At 38.0% G+C, this 23386-nt stretch overlaps 1 protein-coding gene across 1 annotated transcript; it reads left to right on the top strand.

Annotated features, from left to right (window-relative positions):
• The first annotated feature begins 608 nt into the window (after positions 1-608).
• CPB1 (carboxypeptidase B1) lies at positions 609-19735 on the top strand. Its single transcript, XM_008493297.2, has 11 exons — positions 609-679; positions 786-861; positions 2223-2347; positions 4825-4924; positions 6385-6486; positions 7263-7364; positions 8756-8866; positions 8965-9055; positions 9736-9938; positions 18106-18190; positions 19506-19735. The coding sequence occupies exons 1-11, from the start codon at positions 609-611 to the stop codon at positions 19691-19693; spliced, it is 1254 nt and encodes a 417-aa protein (XP_008491519.1). The 3' UTR covers positions 19694-19735.
• The last annotated feature ends 3651 nt before the right edge of the window (positions 19736-23386 follow it).

Raw genomic sequence — 23386 nt, forward strand, 5'->3', positions numbered from 1 at the left:
AGCTAGAGACTCTAAAAGAATCAGTGAATGTATTTTGTGGAATATATGTACAATTCTGCTGCAACTAGAAATTTCTACACCCTCTGGTCAGTGCTTTTATTCACTGTTGGGGAAAAACCAAATAATTGGTACATCCCAACTGTGTTTCCTCTTCCTTTGTCAGAGTTGGACCCCGCATTATTCAGGAAGAGGGATTAAGACACCTGCAGCAACACCTGATAGACACTTACCCCTCAATAAACCAACCAGTATGATATTTTGTTTGTAATGTTATAACCAAATTACTGCAGAAAAAAAATAGAATTTAATAAAAATTCACACACAACAGAAAATGATAAAGTAAATTACATTTACTTTCTCATATCAAAAGTTTACCCAGCTCAAGTAGCAAGATTTTTAGCCAGCTCACCTTGAGACTTTCAGCTGTTTTCACAGGTGTGGAGTAAAGCACACATTATAAATAGTATCCAAATAAAACAAGGCCATGGGAATAATCTATCGTTTGATCATTGGTCTGTTTTGGTGTAGAACTGATAAGAAGCAGGACAAAACAGGTTATAAAAGCAATGCAGAAAAACTGAAAACCTGCAATTTTTTTCTTTAAAAAAATGTGGGGCCTCTTGGTTCTCATAGGTGCTGCATCTGTGTCTGCTCACCCGCAGGACCTTGCCTTTGATGGGTAAGAACAGACAGCAAGTTTTATATTTGCATAATTTCTTGTGCACAAGCAAAAGCCTTTCAACTAACTTACCTGTTTCAAATCCAATCTTTTTCTCCTCTTTCAGGCAGAAGGTCTTTCGTGTGATTCCACAGAATGATGAACAGGTAGAACTCATCAATTTCCTTGCCAGCAACATGCAGGTAAACAACCTGGGGAAGGGGCTAGATTGCATTTGAAAGATCTCTCATTCAATTTACATATATCTTTTTAAAAAATGCTACTGAATTAAAGACCTAATCTTGATCTCATTCAAGTCAGCTGGACTGTTTCTTCAGGAGGAACAGGATGAGGTGATAAAATGAGAGCTATGCAAATGCATTCCAATATCTTTCTGAAAAGCCTGAATACCAAAGTGCCCATGGAATTTATTTATAGAATAAGTTATTATGCAATGTGGAGTGCTTTCAAGAATGAATTAGATAAAACCCAGAAATCCCAGCTACCAGAACTTTTACCACTATAGACAAAACATTTTGCTCCTGTACATAATCTAAAAATTCATACTACCAACAAATGAAATTTTTCTTTGGCCTCTAGTCTCTCATATCATCTTTTCTTCCCTGACTTTCCTTTAAAGCTTATTTTCTCTCCAACCAAGCTGCATGTTTCTTACTGACCTTGATGTAGATATATGATGACACAATGACATGAGAAAAAACAATAAAGACAGCAAATGTGTTTTCAATATTTCTTCAGCTTTGATGTTGTAAAATAGCTGTTGGTGAAAAAGACACCATTATCTGTAGGATGAAAGGATGGTATTTTTAACAAAATACAGATGTGGAGAACCATCAACAGGCTAGTATAGCATGCTGGAACAATAATCTATTGAAAAATACACTATTGGAATGGTGCTGCCAATATTAAGAAATACCACACTTGCTTTTAAGTGTGTATTATAAAGGGATTGTTTGTTTTCTTCTTTGAAGCAAAGGAAATATCCCTGGACTACTATTGTTACAGAAAGCAATCAGTCAGGATAAATGTAGTAGTATATCCTGGAATAGTCATCTCACTTGAAGACATGTAGTTTATGAATATGCCCACGAGCCCCAACTTCCTTTACATTCATGAGATGAAAGACTGAAAAGGCATTAGGCGGGCAAACCAGCTTTGCTTTCATTGGCCTTTGATAGGCACTAAATCCAGATCTGGAAGCTGACTTCAGCAAAAGTATGTGAAATAGTAATAGCACTGTTGTTTGTCCACCCTGAACTAAACATCTTCTGAAGGCAGAGGCTCCTCATACCAGCTTTAGTGAACTGAGTCTTACAGGCACTCATACAAAAAACTGTCTCATCCAGCTCTATTATGCATTCATATGGTGTCTCTCTGCTGCTGCACCAAGAGTCCATTTCTGTCTAACGTTTATAGGAAAATATTTCCAATTAAATCTGCACAAAGAATGAAGGGTGTAAAGATACTTATAGTATTTACAAGTCTGTATACACTCAAATTCTGTATATTTATTTGTTGATATATTCATTTGGCCTTCTTTCAGGTTGACTTTTGGCAGCCAGACTCTGCCACACTGGTAAGGCCAAAAATGGAAGTTGATTTCCGAGTTGAAGCTGGTAAGTCTTTTGAGGTTGAAGATCTTTTGAAAGAAAGTGGAGTGGAATATAGGTAAGTCTGTCCTCACTGCTATATTTTGAAGAAGGAGATTAAATACTGGGCAAAATGTGTTTAATCTTTTCATATTGGTCAACTGATCTTCCTGTCACAAACTTCATCCCTCGTGTGGAAGCCTTCACTATGTGCAGCTTTCATATGACAGTGCTGGACTGTAGCCATTCTACATTAAAGGAGTGAGATGAAATTTTGATTGAGATAAGAGACAGGAAACAAAGACTTACTACCAGGTGAAAGCTGGTGACAGCTCACTGCAGTACACAAGGGTGGAGGATGGAGGGGACAAGAAAGACTCCCCATGAAGCAAAGTTCTAGAAAGAGACAGAAAAGCCACCAGACAGGCTTGCATGATAGTATCAGGGAAATTAAGCAAAAATGGCTAGCCCCAAGAGGGGGCAGCCCACTGAGTTCTCTAACCTGCAGAATGATAGCTGGAGGGACAAAAGAACCCAACCGATGACACACAGAAGACAGTTGCCAGGTGAAGGGCCAAGGGAGTGAGGAGAACAGATTCCAAGACATCCTGGGGTTTATTCAAGTTACACAGCAGATCCATGGCAAGGATTTTTCTGAAAGAAGCTCTTAATTTGCTTAAATATTTCATGAGTAAATTACCCAGAAGTAAAAAAGCCCTGACTTGCAAAGACTGAACACCACTGTAGTACAAGTGGATGGAACAGACACTGCCATATTACACATGCCTGAGATCATAGTATTGTACTAAGTAGCACTAATGGGATGAAGAAAAGAGCAGGACCAGGCAACTGCTTATACTTTATCTCTTCAAGTCACACAAGCATTAACTGAGAAAGAGAAGTGGAGTGGGGCTGTCTGTCTTCATTGCTCCTTATAGCTCCACCTGAGCCTTGCCAATTGGCTCAGCCTACATTGATTACCAGGCTTCTTCAATGTACAGTGCAAATTCTGTCAACATAATTTACTCAGACACCAAAAGTCATTGTTACTTGATCACATTCTCAAGACTTCAATTGGCTGAGTGGAGAGGTTTTGTCTCTTAGCCCCATCACTGTTGCCAGCAAACTAAATGTCTTGATTGGACAACACAAAGTTCCCATTAGACATAACATTTATGATCTGCTAAATCCAAGGATAATGCATCCCTAAACTTATTTACCTCATGTTCACCATGTCTAATTTGGATGCCACTGTGTGAAAAGAATCTAAAAACATTTTAGAAAAAGTGATTTTTAGTAATGCCACTGCTCACATACAGCACAACAATTTAGTTTTATTGGAATTTCCTCTTTGGCAAAGGAGGAGTTATTATACATGTGCTAGTTTTTCCTACAATACTCATAAACTCCCTCAGGTCTGTGCACAAATCTTTTGTTTGCAACAAAGGCCATAATGTCTGGAAGGCGTCCCTGACAGACTCGAGCAGAGCGTCCTTGTGACAACTCAAGCTGTTACAATTCTTTTGAAGTGCAGCTGCAGTGCCTGACATCACGTCAGTGTAGTCACTTGTGCTGTTTGTTCTGAAGGCTGGTGGGGTCTCACAAACTGGCCTCCTGCTCTTCTATCCAAATCACAAACAATCAAGGACATATCCTGGCTGAGTAAGATTTGTAAGAATGTTAAGACAAGCAGACAAGCACTGGAAAAACAAGAGGGATTAATTTTTTTTATAGCCAAGGTTGAAATAGAAGCAAAAGGTCCTTAAGAGTCTGCTAGATAATGAGCTGTGCCTTTGTATTAGGCCCAGGAAGAGTTGAACACAAGAGATCAAACCAATCCAGACAGAATGCTGGGGGTCTCTTGCTGTTGTGTGCTTTAATTTAATAGCCCACTTCACATGCAGTAAAGTGGCCTGGAGGACAGACAGTGCCATCACAACAGAGCTGTCAAACCACACCTAAATTTCGGAAGCTTGGTTTGGCAAAGAATTTCCTCAGGCAAACTTCTCAGGATTGCTTCAGGGGAGTACAATCCAGTGTCCTCCCTAAATTCAGGAAAGGGCCCTTTTCCTTCTGAGGCAGAGGCAATTTGGTGACATGAGGTCAGACCAGAGCTCATTTTCTACACACACGCTGTGTCAACATTACCATTTGTCCTAAAGCAAACTTCACAGAATCATAAAATGGTTTGGGTTGTAAGGGACCTTAAAGATCATTTAGTTCAAAGCCCCCTGCATGGGCAGGGACATCATCCCCTAGATAAGGTTGCTCAAAGCCCCAGACTTGCCACTCTGGAAGTTTGTTGGTATGGAAGTAAGTAGGCAAATGCTAAGTAGGATGAAGCTATTGCTCCCTTACCATTCTTACAGCAAGTAGGTTCAGATTTGAACCTAATATATCTTACTTTCAAATGCATAAATCCCCTCCCCTCTGCATGTCACTTCACAATCCATGTGACCTTAGTTTCAGGAAGACACTAAAACATTTACCTAGTGATTACTTGCCTGCTAGTAAATTGTATGCTTCTCTTTACACTTTCCATGGTGCCTATTGCAGAGTTCTGATTGACAACCTGCAGGCTGCACTGGACGCCCAGTTTGACAGCAAAACTCGCACCACCAAACACAGCTATGACAAGTACAACAGCTGGGAAACGGTAAAGTCTGGAAGTTTGTTACTGTATTAACTTGGCACCTTAGTTTCTGCCTTCAAAATAACTCCTGATATGCTTCCATCCTTCTTCCTTTTTCTTATTCTGTTCCACCTATTAACATGGCAACTCCTCTCCAAACTCTCCTTCCTCCTCTTCTTTATTGGTCATTACCAAGTTAAGCTGTATAACCTATCTCCCTAGACCTATTTCATCTACTTCTTCCTCCAGAGCTGCAGCGAAACCAGAAGTCCAATGACCAGGCAGACACATCTCATTCTGAGTTCGCTCTTTCCTTTTCACACCTTCTCCCATCTCCTCCACTACAAAACTTGATTCTAAACCTTACTCCAGTTCTAGCTCTTCACCTTCCACCATAACCTCTCCCCTCCTCTCTCCTTTTTTCACAGCCATGATCGTTTTTCCTGATGAATAAACTTGGTCATGCCACTTCACATCTTTGCATAGTTCCCTATTACACATTGCATCACAGCTCTTATTCTTAAAAGCATGGTAATCTCCCATTCATGTCTTCCCTTGCAAAAATCTTTCTTTTTTTATGCCAATAATTGCAGACTAAGCACCTGTTACACTTCCAAACAATTAAATTCCTATTTCCTCTCCAAGTGGTATCTATAGATCTTATATAGAACTAATTAATTTTATTCCTCCAGAACTTTCCTGAAACTAAAATCAGCCTCCGTTTTAAAGACTATTTAAAACAAGAACAGGAGTTCTTCTGACACTACAAAGTTTGTTGGCATGCAAAAACCCAGCAGCATGCATAATGTCAACCATGATTTCTGGTCTTCTCTTGCCAGACTGTGTGTAACTGTCTGTTGCTTCCAGTCCTTTTCTTAGTTCATCCACAGCTCTTAGTAGGGTTGTGAAAACTCTCTTCTGTGCCCCTAAAGGCATCTGTAAAAAAGGGAATCTGCTATAATATTAAGATAACAGAGGCTGTTCTTATTGTCCTCAAATAATAAATAGAACAAAGGAGACTTTCTTTCTTTTGCAGCTGGCACTGGTGAAGTGATCCTACAAGTCCCTGTAATCTCACTAATTCAAGAATGATGATAAATAAAAGAGGAATGAAACTGAAAAACTTTACTATACATAGAAGATTTAATGCATTCAATCTACTTTGCTTAAAAAGAAACAGTTCTCTTTTGTTAAGAGTATTCAAGGGTTGACAAGGGCATAACTACACAGGGTTAGCATCCAAGTGTTTCACAATCCGCCAGCCATACTCCAGTTCTGGGTTTAGATAAATTCATACTAGAAAATCTTAATTCAGATATATAACTCTAGTACAAGTAGGAATTAATTCTTGGAAATCTACAGACTGCAATAAATATTAGGTCAAGTTAGATGCTCAAAAGGACTGTTCTGACTGAAGTCTGTGAATTAATTGCTCTGGGTCTAAGGACAGAGACATCAGTAAATTTGATCTCCTTATTAAACAGATTGCTGCTTGGACTGCAGACATTGCTGCTCAGAACCCAGACCTTGTCTCTCGCAGTGTAATTGGCAAAACCTACGAAGGGCGATCAATCTACCTTCTCAAAGTAAGTCCTTTGATTTCTTTGTGCCAGACTTTCCCTCTATTAACCTCCACAAAATTACTATGTCTATTAAAAACAGCAACGCTAAGATAGTAATACACATTTTGCAGAAAAATCTAATACATGTTCCTCTTCTCCTATGTAGTACTTCTCCTATGATTCTCTCACCTTTTGTGATTTTTTTTTAAAAGACCATAATGAATCATTAGAAGTTCAGACGTATCAATTTAAAGACATTCCTAAGAGCTATTTAAATAATTATCTACCTTGCTGTTCTCTCCATCTGTTGTTTGTAAACCCTTTTACTCTAAAGGGCTCTACAAATGTCAGCCTCCTTAGCCATAGCCAAAAAACTTGTTTGTATCTTCATATTTTTTTTTTGGCATAATCCTTATGAATAAATAAGATATGATGACTTAGGTAAAGTTGAAAAGATAAAGATTTCTTGCCCAAAATTGCATAAGCATTTAGAATAATATCAGTAAAGCAAAAAAGATCAACACTTAGAGACACTACAGGAAATAAATCAACAGTACAGAATAATCAAATAATTGAGGAGGATGGAAGCTTATCTCCATTAATAAAAATTAAATTACTAAAAAGCTATTGTATCAGCTTGACTATCATGGTCAGTTACAACTGAGAGCACTACATAGTTTTGCATTTAATCAAGGAATGCTATATTTGTATAAAGTTTGATTTTTTAGGTGAGCAAGCAGACTGACTTGTTAAAAATTATTTTGTTAAAGACCAGGGTTTTTGTTGGTTTTTTTTCCTAGCTGGGAAAAAGTGGTCCCAATAAGAAGGCCATCTTTCTGGATTGTGGTTTCCATGCAAGAGAGTGGATCTCCCCTGCTTTCTGCCAGTGGTTTGTGAAAGAAGTCAGTAAGCTTAATGGTGAAAAGCATTTTACAACTATGTTGAAAAAAAAAATCTTAAATCCTAGAAGCAGCATCTGGGATTTAAAACCCAAGTAAAGTGCTCGAGTAAGCCATGCTGACAGAGGCCTAGGTGGTAAGTGTAATCTCAGTCTTACCAGACAGCCATGTGGGTTTGTGTAGGGAGCAGTGGAAATTGAAACCGACATCTCAGTGGAGCCAATGGGAATGTGATTTCATTATCTCCTAACAAGGCTGCAAACAGGGTGTGCTGCCATTTTTCTCTTAGCAATTCACGTCACTAGAGCTGTCATTTTCACTGTCTGGTCACTTAATTCATGCTTGCATCTGACACCAGCAGCGACTCTGCTCAGTGGATCCAAGTGTGGAGAGGCAGAAGTGCTTTAAAAGCACCTCCTTAAAAGCATCATTACTTCACTTGTGATTGCTTCTAGACAGAAAATTAAAAAAAATAAAAGGTGGGGAAATATGAGCAAGGTGAATTGATATTTGTACCTCCAAAAAAACCCCAAACCCAAACAAACAAACAAAATAAAACCTAAGAAGAAGAAACAAAACTGCTTTTCTAGATTCTATATCCAACCTTCCCTCCTGCTAGTTACAGGACAATAGATGCCTTTCACTATAGCATTGCTCCCTGTGTTATCTGTAAAAGATATCTGTGTATGGCAAAAGAAACACAGGTGCAACATACTGAGAGCAAATCTGCATTCTCCCTCAACACTGATTCCTATCTGTGAACACTTATTCAAAGTGCCAGGCCATGAACAGTTTATATATACAGTTTTATGACAATTTTTATGTATTGTTATTGTATGTGTGTAGAAAAGTGCAGGGAAATATCTGCCTCTCTCTGAATATGTTCATCCATAACATTATGACAGGTAATGTGTAAGGATGTACTTTAGAAATAGTCTCTGTAATTTTGGTTATTGATGAAATTTCTCTGCACAACAGATATAAAAAAAGGGAATAATTATTTTTTGCTTCTCACATAAAGTAAAACCAAACCTTTAAAGTGATAGGATCTAGGGAAAATATATAGACAAGAAATTTTCTGTCTTTAAACAAGAAGCTAGTAAATGGAAATCCCTTGCCAGTGACTTATTGCCCTATTCAAAATCAGCATTAGTTTACTATATAACTTGTCTACCAAAATGAGATGCTTTCTACCAGCAGAGTGGTTTGAGTCAAGTGTAAATCCACTACGAACATATAATATCACAGATCTGCCATGTTACATGGTGGAGTGATCTGCATGAATTTGCCCACTACATTCCTTAACTCCTGATCCAGACCTGAGCCTTTAAATACCCTCAGGAGATACAGATCTATGAAGGCATCATCAGATTTTTCTACTTTTCCTGAACTAGGCTGTTGAGTCCTACGGAAAAGACACTGCCACGACCAAACTTCTCAACAGGCTGGACTTCTATGTTTTGCCTGTTGTTAATATTGATGGTTATGTTTACACTTGGACAAATGTAAGTACATTCTTCTTTCTCAAGAAAAGTATTACTGGAAGAGCCAACTGTTAGAACTTTCTCTTAGCTTTGATCTGTGCTTCACTATTCTCTTTCAGGACCGCATGTGGAGAAAGACACGCTCCAAAAACGCTGAGAGCCGCTGCATTGGTACTGATCCCAACAGGAATTTAAATGTTGCCTGGTGCTGTAAGTGTCTCCTAACAATAGCTGCAAGCAATCAAGCAAAGGTGGAATAGGAAGGATGCTTAATTATAGATTTTTCCCTACCTGATGGTTGGTCCAGCTCAAGGTTGGGCAAAAGCTATCAGTATGGCAGTGGAGAATATCTTGTGTGCAATTTTGGAGAAAAAAAGGCTTTGGTTACTACCATCATCAGTATGGCTACTTCTGTGAACACTTATATGTTCTGTGAACACACACATATGCATATATGTAAGCATATATACTAACACACTTTTCTACAAGTTCAGAACAAAAAGCTTCAGAAAGTTTGCTTTTGGTTGGTTTCACTCAGTGGAGAGGGGGTTCTTTAGAGAGGTTTCCAACTGTCTGGTTCCTGGAAGCATCCTAGAAATGGGGGAGATATACAAGGAGAGGGCTGTTAAGCACTGAAGCATATCAATATCCCAAATCACTCAGATAATATAGGGCTTTACATCAATAGTCATGTTCTTCCAGATATACACACTATACAGGGTATATTTATTTAGTGCTCTGTGAAAGTTGCTCAGTGTCTAGTTAAGACAAAAATATTCTTTCCTCTGATATTGCATTTCGGAGGCTTATCTACAAAAGTGGTGTAACATGACTCCCTCAACAACCAAAATTTTTCAATAAACACTCATTAAATTCACCTTTCTTCCCAGCTATTGGGGCCTCAAAAAACCCCTGTGATCCCACTTACTGTGGCCCTGCACCTGAGTCTGAAAAGGAGATCAAGGCTTTGACTGATTTCATTCGTAAAAATGTTTCTACAATCAAGGCATACCTGACGATTCACTCATATTCCCAGTTGCTCCTGTTTCCTTATTCATATACTTACAAATCAGCAGCGGATTATGATGAACTGGTAAGTCTGTTATTTTGACATAATTAAAGAAGGAGTCAAAATCATCGCTTGCTCTTTAGGTCCATCTAACCTTAAGCAGTTTCTTTAACATGTGGAAAGAATTTGTACTGCTAGTTTTTGAAAATACATCAGTCTTTTAGAGCAAGAACAAGGGGAACCATGATGTCTTCAAGACAGTTCAAGCACAGGATAAACTCAAGAGCCTTATTTAATTTCCACATCCTCAGTGAATTTGCCCCAAGCTCAGTTTCTCTTCCAGACATGCCAAGAAGAAATCCACTATGCTGTACAGCACCATCTCTTCTTGACTCAAGAGACTGCTGTGTGTGTAGTGGCTTTAATAGATTACATAGAAACACTAAGCCTTGTCAGTCAAGCTAATTTGATGGGTTGTAATAATGATGACTGAACTGGTACCAACAAAAGCACAAATTCTTTCCATCATTTTCCACCAAACCTCAGTTCTCACTGAAGTAAAATGGTGAAACTCCTATTGAATTCAGGACAAGGAGGCAGTTTTTGTCAACAGCATAATTAAAAACAGTTTGATATGAAAGAAAAGTTTCAGTTCTAAGGCCTTTCTAAACAGGCTGGATTCAAACACACCTTTTATTTGGAAGAGGAGAAGATAAATGTGGTGCTTTGAAAGATAACATCTTTTTTATTCATCCTAGAGAAAGGCCATATCCTAACACAATTTAAGTATGATAACATTCTGGAGTTATTTTTTTAACGTTAAAAACAGAATTGCACTTTATAAGGCCAAAAATCAACAAACATGAATAATAAAATTACTTCAGTTCTCTGGCATATTAGCAAGTAGAAGCTGTTGGCAGGAAAGACAACATAGCAAAAGAAAACAAACAAATTTTGATTCTCTCCCCTGGATGCTGCCAGAAGTCCAAGGCAACAACACTGTGTGTTGCTCTGCTGTGCAGGTTTGACAGATTTATGAGTGCTCCCAAATAGATGTCATGATTCTGAAGTACAAATACAAACTGAGGCCAACAATAAAGTTTCTTATTACATGTTTTTACATCTTAAAAGAGAGGATGAAACTAAGATTAAGATTTTTTTTCTTAGTTTATATTCCAGAAATTCTAAACTGTAATTATTGCAGGGAACTGAAGAAACTTCTTGTCTTCAGTTTTTACAAAAGCTTCCCATTTCACACACTGCTGCTCAGTCTAAAACCCCTTAAAGCTGCTCTGTGTTCAAGATCACAAAGTTCGCATGTGTTAAACATTTGCATGATACTCTGCTCAATTTTTAATTGATAGCAAACGTGATGATATATAACTAAAAGTACAGCATGTTTTTCACAGTATTAAGTGGGAGTTCACATTTGCAACTCATTAGTAAAGAAATCCTTAAGAGTAAGAAAGAACCTATGTGCTTTTTAGGCTTTCCAAATATTTTCTTAATGAAATTATTATATTAGCAAAGTTATTTTCTAATACACAATAAAATTTAATGAATCACCTATATGAAGGGTATACAAATTATATCAATAAGCACTCTCCTGCCATAGAGGATAAGTCTGCTATTACCATTCAGCATAAAAAAAAAAAAAAAGCAGTTTAGTAATGCAGACTATATATTTCTTCTCAACCATTTGATATCACATTGTAAGTTAGTCTTTCCCACATCACTTTACCCTATATTTTAAATCAGGCACAATGATCTCACAGGGAGTTCCATTATTTTCCACTGCAAAGCAATCAAAAATCTCACCACATTGACAAGGTGACCTTGTGAATGTTTTTTGTATCTTAATTAAGGGAAAATATTTCCCTTCATGGTGATCCCAACAAAAAGTCAGCAGGATCCCAGAGGTGTTCAACTTGTGCAGTATCTGATTTTAACAAGGGAAGACTTCTTGCCAAAAAATCCTTCTTTTGGAGAATGAGATCAGAGTATCACCCAATCAACACTGCCAATAGAAGGGGCCTAATTCACTCCAGTGTCAGTGAAATAAATAGAAAGAGTGACTTCAACAGGCTCTGGGTCAAGTTCGAAAGTGCAGCTTTTCAAATCACTTCAAATAACTAAAATACATCCATTTAAGCTGAAAAAAAAATTTTCAATCAACAATTGTACTTTCTTAAAATGAGATAACTACCAAAAGGGGTATAATTTTGCATGCCAATTTCTGTGTTTTATGTAGAAAAGTTCTGTGTACATATAAAATTTAGAGAAATCCTGAAGAACGAGTGTCTCAGCATTTAATGGAAATTGTTTGGAGGGGAAAAGGATCATAAATCATTTTGCAAATGAAGGAGCAAAATTTATAGAGCCATTATCTTATCTCAGATGTTATTTTTACTCTGACAGATCAAATAAATTAAAGGAAACACAGTTGCAATTTCTTATCTCTTTCAGTGAGCAACTGGACATATGCTTAAACAAAACCTCACATCTGCTTACCATTAACAACATTTTTTTCCAATGTATTTAATTAAAGGTAGCATAATACCATGGGCTTTATGCTGCATTCCACTGCCTTAGATATAGAAAGGCACAAAAATTGAGTAATTTGAGATGAAGACACTGAGTCCGCAGAAGAGAAAGATCTAGAGAACACTTGTACCTTCCTTTTGTGCAAGCATACTGGACAGCACGTCCTTGGGGCTAAAGATTTTTTGTGTTCACAGCCTCAAAAAATCATCAGAAGGCATAAAACTGTTCTGATTTTAGTTTCTTGGGTAGAACAGGGCACTCTGAAAATTGTAGACATCCTTTATGCTTCTCTGCATTGCTATAGTAAATCAGCCCAACCTCAGAGTTACTTACTTGAGTTAGGGATCAGCACTATCCCTAAGCCACCCCCAGCACTGGGGTTTGAAATATGATGAAAGTCAGGTATGTCCCTTCCTTCCCACTCTTCTCCTTAGACGCAGGAGAAACAGTGAGGAAACTCAACCCCACAGCTCACAAGGATTTTCCCAAAACTTCTTTATTCAGGGCTGTTGTTTTGTTGCCCTCCCCATGTCCCATCTCTCTTCCTCCCTCCCTCCTTCCCCAGGGTGTTGCACAAAACTTTCACTGTTATCCAAACAATACAACAAAAAATTAAACACCCAAGACAGGAAAATCTAGGTCAGGAATTTCTCAGAAGTTACACAATATTCTTGTGATGATGCCCTGAATGAAATACGTGCTTCTTTTGGTGAATCACATTTTGCCTACTTCATAATCCTCTTGACTCATTTTTACTATCCCCTGGAGTGTTACCCTGCCACAGAATATACACTTGAATCCATTTCCTAACAGCAAACATAAGCATTAATTTTCATATTTAAAAAAATATGCTTGGCAAGACCAGTAGTATGTCTCTCCATGTGCCAAAAAATATTCTTTTTATCTTTATTTTACTATTCACATTTTATCCTCTTGCAATAAAAACCTCTTTATTTAACAATACTTTTCAAAAACAGTACAGCCTATATTTTTTTATCAGTTCATATTTTGGCCTCAGCTTCCTATTACATCACCCTGTGCTCTCCTTATTTTCATCAAAAAAATCTAGCATTATCAATTCCTGTATTTGAATTTCTGATTGAACTCTGATTTTATAGAGTTGAGGAATGTGTGTTTTGCCCTTCCTTCCTTTCCAGGTTCAATTCCATCTCTCAGTTCAAAAACAAACTCAGTGCCAAGTACATGCCTGCAGCCAGCTCATACTTACTGTCAGATTAATGCATGTGTATTATTACAGTTTGGCAGGCGGCAGAATATTGTATTAATTTGCAATCCAAAATAATTTTCTAGAGAGGGATTTCAGTTTGTATTACTTCAAGGCATACTGGCCTCACTGCTTATTTCTTAAACTCACCAAAATTCACCCTCTATATTGTGTTGCCCTAGCATTTAATTTCCTCTTGAGTGCTTAAAATAGGATACAGTAGAAAGTGCAGATATGCCCAGACTCTCCAGCCTGCAAGAAGAATGAATTATAAATACATCGCATGATTCTGTGAATATCAGTCTGATTATTTAAACTGATGCCAGGGAGCAATTTTTTTTTATTTCTGACTTTATTCCTGAATGGTTAAGATACACAAAGATCTATGGGTAAGAATTTTTGAACAGCAAAAATCCTATCATCTAAGGGATGTAGACACACCAATAAGGAATTACAACCTATGCTGCTGTTATATCTCTGCTGTTGCAAACTCCTGTGTTTGCACAAGTAAATATTGGTGAAGTCAACTGGGAAGCATGGGGAAGAAAAGCAGTATTTGCAATTGGCCTCACAGATCTTCCATGGAATTTGCCACAACAGATGTCCCACAACAGAACTGTTCTGTACTGGCAGTCTAAAATTGTGAAAAGGATGTTTTTAGTAGCAGCATCTTCCAGATGCTTTATATATGAACCATATATGAATCTGGCTCAAAGACTAGAGTCTCCAACAGGTGTAGGGCACATTCACTTTAACTTAGTCACACTGGAAACTCTCTCACCAGGGATCAATTCTTAAACACTCTGAGACTGCCAGAGAGAAACAGACTTGCAAAAAAGGAGCATCCTACCACTTGGCTGCATTCCCTGGTCTCCTGAGGGAGCTGCTTAACTAGAAGCAACAATAGAACAGTGAACCAAATGACACTCTCTTGAGGGGAATCTTTCTATTGGCAAACCAAGAAGTCCAGCTTCATTTGGTTAAAGCTAACTTTGCAGATGCAACAGATTCAGGCTTTCAATACAAAGGAAGTTGAAGGTCACTTAACCAGGACATGAGACCCAGGTCAAGTAAAAAGCAGTGTTCAGCCTCATGCAAACCAGTTTCCAGTCCATTGAGGGAAGAAAGCAAGAGGTCCAGTCAGTCAGATTGTGAAGGCAAAGGGAGTTGTCCCCAAGCAGCAGCTGCACAATTAACATCCCTAAAGTGTTTCTAAACAGCTACAATTTGCTGGCAAATCTATCCTGGTGATGCAAGAGTGAAATGAGGGAGATGCTCACAAAATTTACATATTAACACACAGGAGATGCTTAGCCTGTTAATTTATCTTGTTAAATCAAAACTCCAGATGTGGTGAGAGAGGTCAGCATCGTGACTCATTAGAAGCCAATAACTGAAAAAATAGGTTTAAAGGTTGTGATTTATGTAAGACAATGGCAACTGAGAACACAGCTCTGCTGTTTCACTGTCCCTTGTACTCTGTACACACGATCAAACAAAATATTAACAAATTCTGTGTATACACAGATGTGTGATCAGTGCAGGCAGTACTACCTTCTGCTGAAATGATCAGTTCTGACAATTCAGCTGCAAGGCAGAATCTGAAAATCCATTTCTTCTCCCAGTTACAAGGTATTAATTTGGACTTATTTCCAAGACTTTGGGGAGACATTGCTTCTCTACTACCATTATCAGCAAAATTTTTCTTGCAAGAGAGGGATTCTTAACAGTAAAAAAACCCAACCAAACAAACCACAACAATTCAGTTAATCCGGTTATGCAAAGAGATGTAGAAAATCACTCAACAGCAAAGTGTCCTCAAAGGTCAGAAAGAGAGCAATGTTTCTCCTTGCAGTTGTATTCCAACATACAGCCTTGAAAATCCAGACCACTTCTGAAAAGTTAAATATCACTTCCTCTGTTAGAAAATGCTGGTCATTATTCATATACCTCTGCATAAATCTCCATGTTATTTCCTTTCTACAGATGGGTTTGAGTAATAGTGCTACTGAAAAAAAAACCCTCCTCATATTTTATACTCATATTTATTCCTGATGTTTATACTCACAAATATTTAGTTAATTTTTATTAATCCTGCTGGTTTTTAATATATTATTATTATAAATATTCTTAATATATTAATATTTCCTACAAAATTGTTAATTTTTTTTACCTTTAGATTTTAGACTTTAAATCTATCAAGAAACCAAATGGTAGAGTTACTCAAAAGGAAAAAAAAAAAAAAAGAGATATCAAAACTTCTGATAAAGTTTCATTTCGTGATGAAGCCATAAATACTCAGTCATGTTTTTCACTTAGAAAAGGTCATTTAAAATACCACCTTGATCTCCAACCTGGAGAGCTTGAGGAAGTTATTTATTTGAATTCCAGGCTCTTAACAGCTGGAAATCGCAACAGCTCTTTCTATAAATCTCTCTCTTTTTACAACTTCCTGGCCAATAATAAAAAATCCCTCAGGTAAAAGATTTCCTGATGTACTTTTTCTGGTATCTGTTCTGATGTGATTTAAACACATAATTTGGCTGCTGACTGAAAGGAATGCCCCATTCTTCCCAAAGAATGATGTTCTATTGTCCCTACCATGCAGTTTACTAAAAAGAGCAAATATGAGTTACCAATAGTCATATCAGACTATTTACAAATTTAACTTCCACTTTACACATATGTGAAAAGAGGAAGAATCATTTGACATTTAAGAATTTGTTTAGTATTGACAGAAGATTTGACTCAATCTCAGCTGCTGTTAAAATGTATAACTTACAAACAGAAGATGACTGAAGGAAAGATGGTATCACCAGTGGTTTCCAACCTCTACAATTCTCTCAACATGTGTTAAAACTTAATATGGATTTTATAACTATCTACTTTTGGTTTTATATATATATTTATACTTTTATAATTACTTATCTTTTATAAATATATATATATTTATATTATGTTAATATAATTAGTATTCTATATTTTATATTTATACATTAATATATATAAAGGAGATATATAATAAAATAATAGCTTGTTAAGGCATTAAACCCCATTCCCAAAAAAAACCCAATACTTGGAGAGAAATCAGCTACCCCAACTGCTCTGAATCCAAGACTGTGAAACACAAAGCAACATTCTTCCTGCAATTGTTTATGCTTGAACAACAGCAAGGACAGAACCCAAACTGCACACTTAGGTACAGTCAGTATTATAGGTGGAAGGACAAGCTTCTCATATGCTTTGGTCTGTCTTGTGTAAATATTCTTGATGTGCTAAATGACCACAAATTCCTACAGCAAATTCCCATAATTTTAGGATTTTCAAAATGCAACATGGGGAAGGCACTGGCACTTCTGCAGTAAAGTAGGCTGCCAGTGCTAATGGAAACATAGTGTGATGCTGAGAAAGCTCTCTTACTTAACTAAGATTTTCTAAACACATTGGCCAATATACCTTTGAGTAATTCACAGGAATGCCTGAAGCATAAGGATGAACAGAGTGTATTTTACAATTTATCTTCCACTGGGAAGTAAGCCAGAAGATAACCTACAGAGAAAGCAAAAGTTTGAGGAAATTCCTGGAATAGTAAGCCATTCAGCTGAGAGCTATAAAGAAAGATTCAGCAACCCATTGTTTATTCTTAGATAGAACATCTGCTTTCAAAAATCATTCATATTTATCATGTTAGTTTTCATATTTTATTACCAACATGCTGTATAATGAAGAAATGGAAAAGCCACACATTCCAAAGAAAAGTCTGTAATTTTCCTTAATGCAAGGGAAAAACAAAGCATACAAAGCTTCATGGTACTACTGATGGGCCTGATCCAACCCCCACTGAAATCAGTAGGAGTTGAATGAGTCCCTCTGTGCACAGGAAATTAATTGAAATTAATGAGACTACATATGGTTCCAAAGTAATTTATGCCTTTTTCTGGCTGTTAATATTTACAAGACCTTAATCTGTTTCCATTTGTATCAGTGTTCAACTTCACTGACTAAGCTGACTCTACTCTGAATTTATAGCTGCATGAATAAAAGGAAAAGAAAGGCTATGGTGTGTTCCCAGTTTACTGTACCAAGTTATTACTTTTTATGGAAGTTCACTTATCTCTAAATAAGATCCTTATTTAGATTTAACTTTGTACAAGTTTATTCTAAGTATAGAAAATCCTGTTACCTATCGGCCCCTTACCTATCCAAGCTACACCAGACTATACAACAGGCTGACTACCAAGAGAACACATAGACCAGACTCCTCCATCAGAGCTTGGAGAAAAAGCTCTTTACTGACAAGCTCTTTTCACAACAGGACAAGCTATGCCTTGTCAGCTACTGATATGTTGACAATCTGCGAGGTGAACAGTTTTAAATTAAAAACTGTTCAAGCTTGTCTTTTCACTTTATTCACCTTGTACTTGCTTATATTCACTCACAAAGCTTCTGAAAATCTGCATTATCATTCCTCTTTTCCTACAGAATTCCATTGCTGGTGCTGCATCCAAAGAGTTGGCCAGTTTGTATAAAACCAAATATAAATACGGCCCAGGAGCTGAAATTCTCTGTAAGTCTGCTTCCCATCTATGCTAAGTGCAAGACCATCAAATGCAGTTTTTGGTGATTCTTGCTCCTCTTCCTAACCAGTCCACTTCTTTCTTTGCTTGTACACTCAGACGTATATATGGAATATCTCATTTCTAAAATATGGGATGATGTATTCCTGAAGGATTCTAGGGAGTATGTGACCCCTGGAGGGCAAAGTGATGTGATAAAGTGTTTAGCAACTCATGTACATAGCATGAATTCCTAAATCATACACAGCTTATATTTTACCATAAAAATCTTGACCTGGGATTTTCTGCATTTCCAGTATCTGCAAAGCAAAGAGAAAAGACAATGTGAACCCAAAATAATGGCTTCAACTACACTAGCTACACAGATGTCTTTTACTTTGCATTACAGTCTGAGAAACAGACTAATTACAATTTCATTCTTGTACCCTTCTTGGGAATCCAGCTGTGAGGACATGCCCTTTGCAGTGTCAAAAGCTGAGCTGAGGTTGCTTTGTCTGCATTTCTGGAACTTCAATATCTCCTATATTTAAGATTTCTTAATTTACTTAAATATGGAAACTAATCTCTTTTAACTATTTCTCTTTCCTTAAAAAGTTTTTTAAAACTTTGAAAAACCTTTCTCCTTATTTTTAGAATATTTATGGAAAATTCTTCTTTAAAAATGTTTTGGTGATGTTTACCAATCCTGGAGGCTCCTTCCTTATGGAAAGAGACAGCCTTCATCATATCAAAGTACTAGAAAGGGAAGAAACCATTTGTCCAGAAGAAAAAGATCATAGAATCATAGAATTGGCTGGGTTGGAAGGGACCTCAGAGATCATCGAGTCCAACCCTTTTACCACCGTTGCGGTTGCTAGACTATGGCACTGAGTGCCACATCCAGTCTCAAAGTGATGAAAGTGATATCCCATCTCTGCAGTTTTTTCAGATCTCTGTGAACCTCAAAAAGCCACCCAGTGTGAGGGTATTTGCTTCTGCTACCAAATCTTTCTAAACAACCCCATTCAAACATGCCATTCTCCTGTTCCATAGACATTGCTCCTATGGCCTCCCCAGAGTACTGACAGAGAGCAATTCAGCTTCTCTACATTTGCTTGCATGAATCAACTTGAATGAAGCTCACAAATGGCCTGAAAACACAGAATTTTTTCCATAAGCAGGAGAAATCAACTAATTCACTGAATATTCCTTTTTATCTGTCTTTTTCTGCATTTCTAGCTACGTGTCTTGATTCCAAAGTGTATCACATTTCAGTGTGCAGCCACACTTTTCCAGTTAAGCTTTATTTTATTTCTTTCTCAACAGATCCTGCTGCAGGGGGCTCTGAAGACTGGGCTTATGATCAAGGCATCAAGTACTCTTTCACTTTTGAGCTCCGAGACACTGGCAGATATGGTTTCCTCCTCCCTGAATCTCAGATAAAGCCAACCTGTGAAGAGACCCTACTTGCCGTTAAATATATTGCCAATTATGTCCTTGAGCACTTGTATTAGAATAGAGCTCTAAAAACTATTAAAGGTTTTATTCAAAGATGCCTTCCTTTTCATTCTTCTCTAACAATATATTTTTATTTCTCTTTACTTAATGTTCCTAGTAATATCCTTAGTCCATCATAGGTCAGTAAAACTGCAAGTTTGTAAAGAGAAACTAGATCTTTTATTAAGGTAACTGATATAGTTGGGGGTGGTGGTGTCTAAAAAGAAAGAGCACAAGCATCTTAATCAACTTAGGATAAAGGTTGTCTTAATGTTAAGAATTATTCTAATTCTAACCAGAGCAGACAGGCAGAGCATTACAATTTATACAGCCTGAAAGCTAAACAGAAGGAAATCAACTAGATTATTTCAATCAATTTCATCCAACCATTCATAACCTTAATAGCAACAGTAGCGAGGAACATTTCATGTCACACACTTCTGAAACAATGTCAGCTATGATATTCTCCAGTGAATTTTCTCAAAACCCACCCTGGATCTGCCCCATCACTGAAAACTAGTTTGGATCTGAGGTCACTCCTTGTCAAATCTGGTTTCGGTGCAGAAGCTTATAATTTCTCTTAAAAACCAAGACTTGATTCAAATCATTCTATAAACTACCCTGCATTCAACGCTCTCATGCTCACTACAGCAGCATTTCTCAAGATGTTCTCAAAACCCTGGTACGTCCTGGGGCCTCACATGTTCCTGCTATCATGAGCGGAAGAATCATAAACAGCCCTAAAGACTAAGTCTGCTGATAAATGATTAAATGTTTCTTTCATGAGAAGCTGTAAAGAATTATCCCCTCCCAATCAATTTTCTGTACAGGTAATGTGGGACTGATTGGGTCAGGGTGAGTAAGTGTGATAAATAGCCACTCCGGGCAGCTTTCTCACACAGCTGCAGAAAATGTGTTTGGCATTTATTAATGCTGTTTTGAACTTGGCTAATAGGGGACACACTCTGCAAAAAGATGGGGAAAAACCTTATGTCAACACAGAACCTGGCTGATCTCCCTGCAATTCAGAGCTCCCTGGTAGCTCTCAACAGAGACTTCCGCTGCCCACTGGTGCTCCTGGAATTTAGCACCATTTCTGGCTGATGCACTCAAACCAGCCCTTGAAATGCATCTTACAGAGAAAATGGCTCTCCCAGGAAATCATCAAATTCAAACCTGTCGAAACTTAAATGTCCTCTTTTTGCCTCTTCTCTGTGGAGCGAAAAAGGAAAACCCTTTAATTGCATAAGAAAAACAAAGGAACACATCCACCAGCCCATTCCAATTAGCCCAGCAGCATTCAGATTAAACTAATCCTCACACACTGCTGATCCATCTGATTTTGATCACTGGTGAAACTGAACCCATGTGTGAAAGTAGCACGTACCAGTAAGAAGACGTCATTCTATTTTGCAACAGAAGTGGCAGGCGAAGAATAATCAACATTACTAAAAATAGCACAGGATGCAGGCAGAACATACAGGCCAGAGCCAAACATGCCACAAAGGTCAGGAAAATAAGTTACTCAAAATTTAAAATATTTTGGCTAATTTTAACAAAGTATTAACAACCACCCAGGGACTAGCCAGACGACCACTGAATTACTGGGAAATCACAGGCCTTACACTGAATACAAGGTGAACTGTTGACTACTCAGCCTTGTTCATTACTAGGACAGCTCTTTGTGGGACTGCAGGCAACCAAACACACAATTAGAAATACCCTTGAGGTAGGTCATGGCACTCAGCACTCCACAGCATTAGGGCTACCCCAGTAACTTAAACCTGCTACTCTGAGGCAGGGTATGACAGGCATTTGACATTCACAAAGTCAAATCACAGCAAGGCAGTGACACACAGCCTTTTGGAGCCTCCTCCACAGAAGGCACTCGCTTGCACCTCTGGTCAGATTACAGAGATGGAGAAGAATAATTAAACTTGATATGTCACCTGTGCAGTTTGGAACACAAACCAAAAATATACAGTGGAGAGATTTAAGCAGGAAAGGACATTCTGCTAGCAGGTAAGCTGCTAGGGCAGAGGCACTGAAAGAAAACATGGAAAGGAGGCAAAGTTCAGCAACAAGTCACGACGCTTCACATTTCAGTGTTGCTTTCAAACAAACATAGGAAATCCACAGGCAAAACAGACTGATAACAGACTGATGTATTTTCAAAGACATCATCATAGCTTTGATGTTTCTTTAATTGCACAGTTTAAGTTATTTAGTGTGAATACAATATGCCCACAATGCAATTTGTATCATAAGGGAGTACTTTTAACAATAATAATTTTATGGAAAAAAGCCATTAAAAAACAGGGGAGTAACCCTGCAGTCCTGACATGCCTGGAAATTTTGTCAAGGGTGGAAGGCTCTTCTGATAACAGAAATACCAGACACGTGCAAGCACAGCAGGGAAGGCTGGCAGTGTCCTGGGCTGCATTAGGCTGAGTAGTGCAAGAGGGTAAACCAGGAATGCTGAGTCCAGGGCTGGACTTGACAGTACAAGAGACAGCAGTACATTGGAAAAAGTTCAATGAAGAACCATAAAGATAATGGAGGCACTGGATCGTTGGTCAGACAAGGAAAAGCTGACAGAGCTGGGACTGTTTGCCCTGGAGAAGTGAAGGCTCAGAGGAAGCTTAACTATGTGAATGAATACCTCATGTGAGAGTTTTAAGAAGACAGAGCCAGGTTCTTCTCAGTAGTCCTCAGCAATAGGACATGAGGCAATGAGCACAAATTAAAGAAAATTAAACTCCAGGTGCCCATTATACAAGACTTATTGGCTCCACAGATGCTCAGACACTAGAACAGGTTGCCCAGAGTTGTAGAGATATCTTTGGAGATAGTCAAAATGTCAAGAACACAGCCCTGGGCAACCTGCTTTAGGTGACCCTGTTTTAAGCAGAAGGTTGAATTGAATGGTCTCTAGGGGTCCAACCTTATCCAGCCTCAACTGTTCTGCAATCCTGTGACATTAATCTTTGCCTGATGTGGGTCAACCAAGGACTTAGTGAACAATTACAGCATTTCCTATTTGATTCATATTGCTCCTTTAATGAGATAATCAGAAGAGGATCATTCTTCTTTCTTGGTTAAGAATTAAACCAAAAAGCCACCATCTTTCTTGTAGTAAGCTGATGTTTAGCTGAATACATTCAGTCGATTCATTTCAGTGTTCCATAACTCAAATTAAGAACTGATGAAGTGTTTTATAGACAATGTACTGTCCATGTGCCAGGTCTCACAGGAGTGGTATCAGAGATACCAGATGATTCGCATAGGAAACATCACTTCAGATCCCAGCTACAAACACCAAAGGCAGTACTACACATACTTAATTCTTAAAAATATAAAGCCAAAAACTCACACACACAGAACAGAAGTACAGCAAGTCCCAATGGTTGTGTGAGAGTTAAACACGTGCTTCTGGGGAAAATATTTCCAAGTCTCTTCAAAGTTCTCAAGCAGCTGCTGACACACAGTGGTATTTCAGAGAAGGGAAGTTTTGTTCTTAATGATCCAGGCTCACCCCCCTCAAAAGCTGTGCTAGAAATTAAACCTGTGCTGTTATGAACCTCCCTTATTGACATATGGCCTTGGTAAGCTTCCTGTCACTTTGCTTCTTTACCAAGGACAGATTTGTGTTGTGCAATGAAGCAAGTTGCTTCTGTGCTCCCCACTGCACTCAGAACAGCTGCATTACA

Source organism: Calypte anna, chromosome 9 (genome assembly GCF_003957555.1).
Source record: "Calypte anna isolate BGI_N300 chromosome 9, bCalAnn1_v1.p, whole genome shotgun sequence".
Taxonomy (NCBI): Eukaryota; Metazoa; Chordata; class Aves; order Apodiformes; family Trochilidae; genus Calypte; species Calypte anna.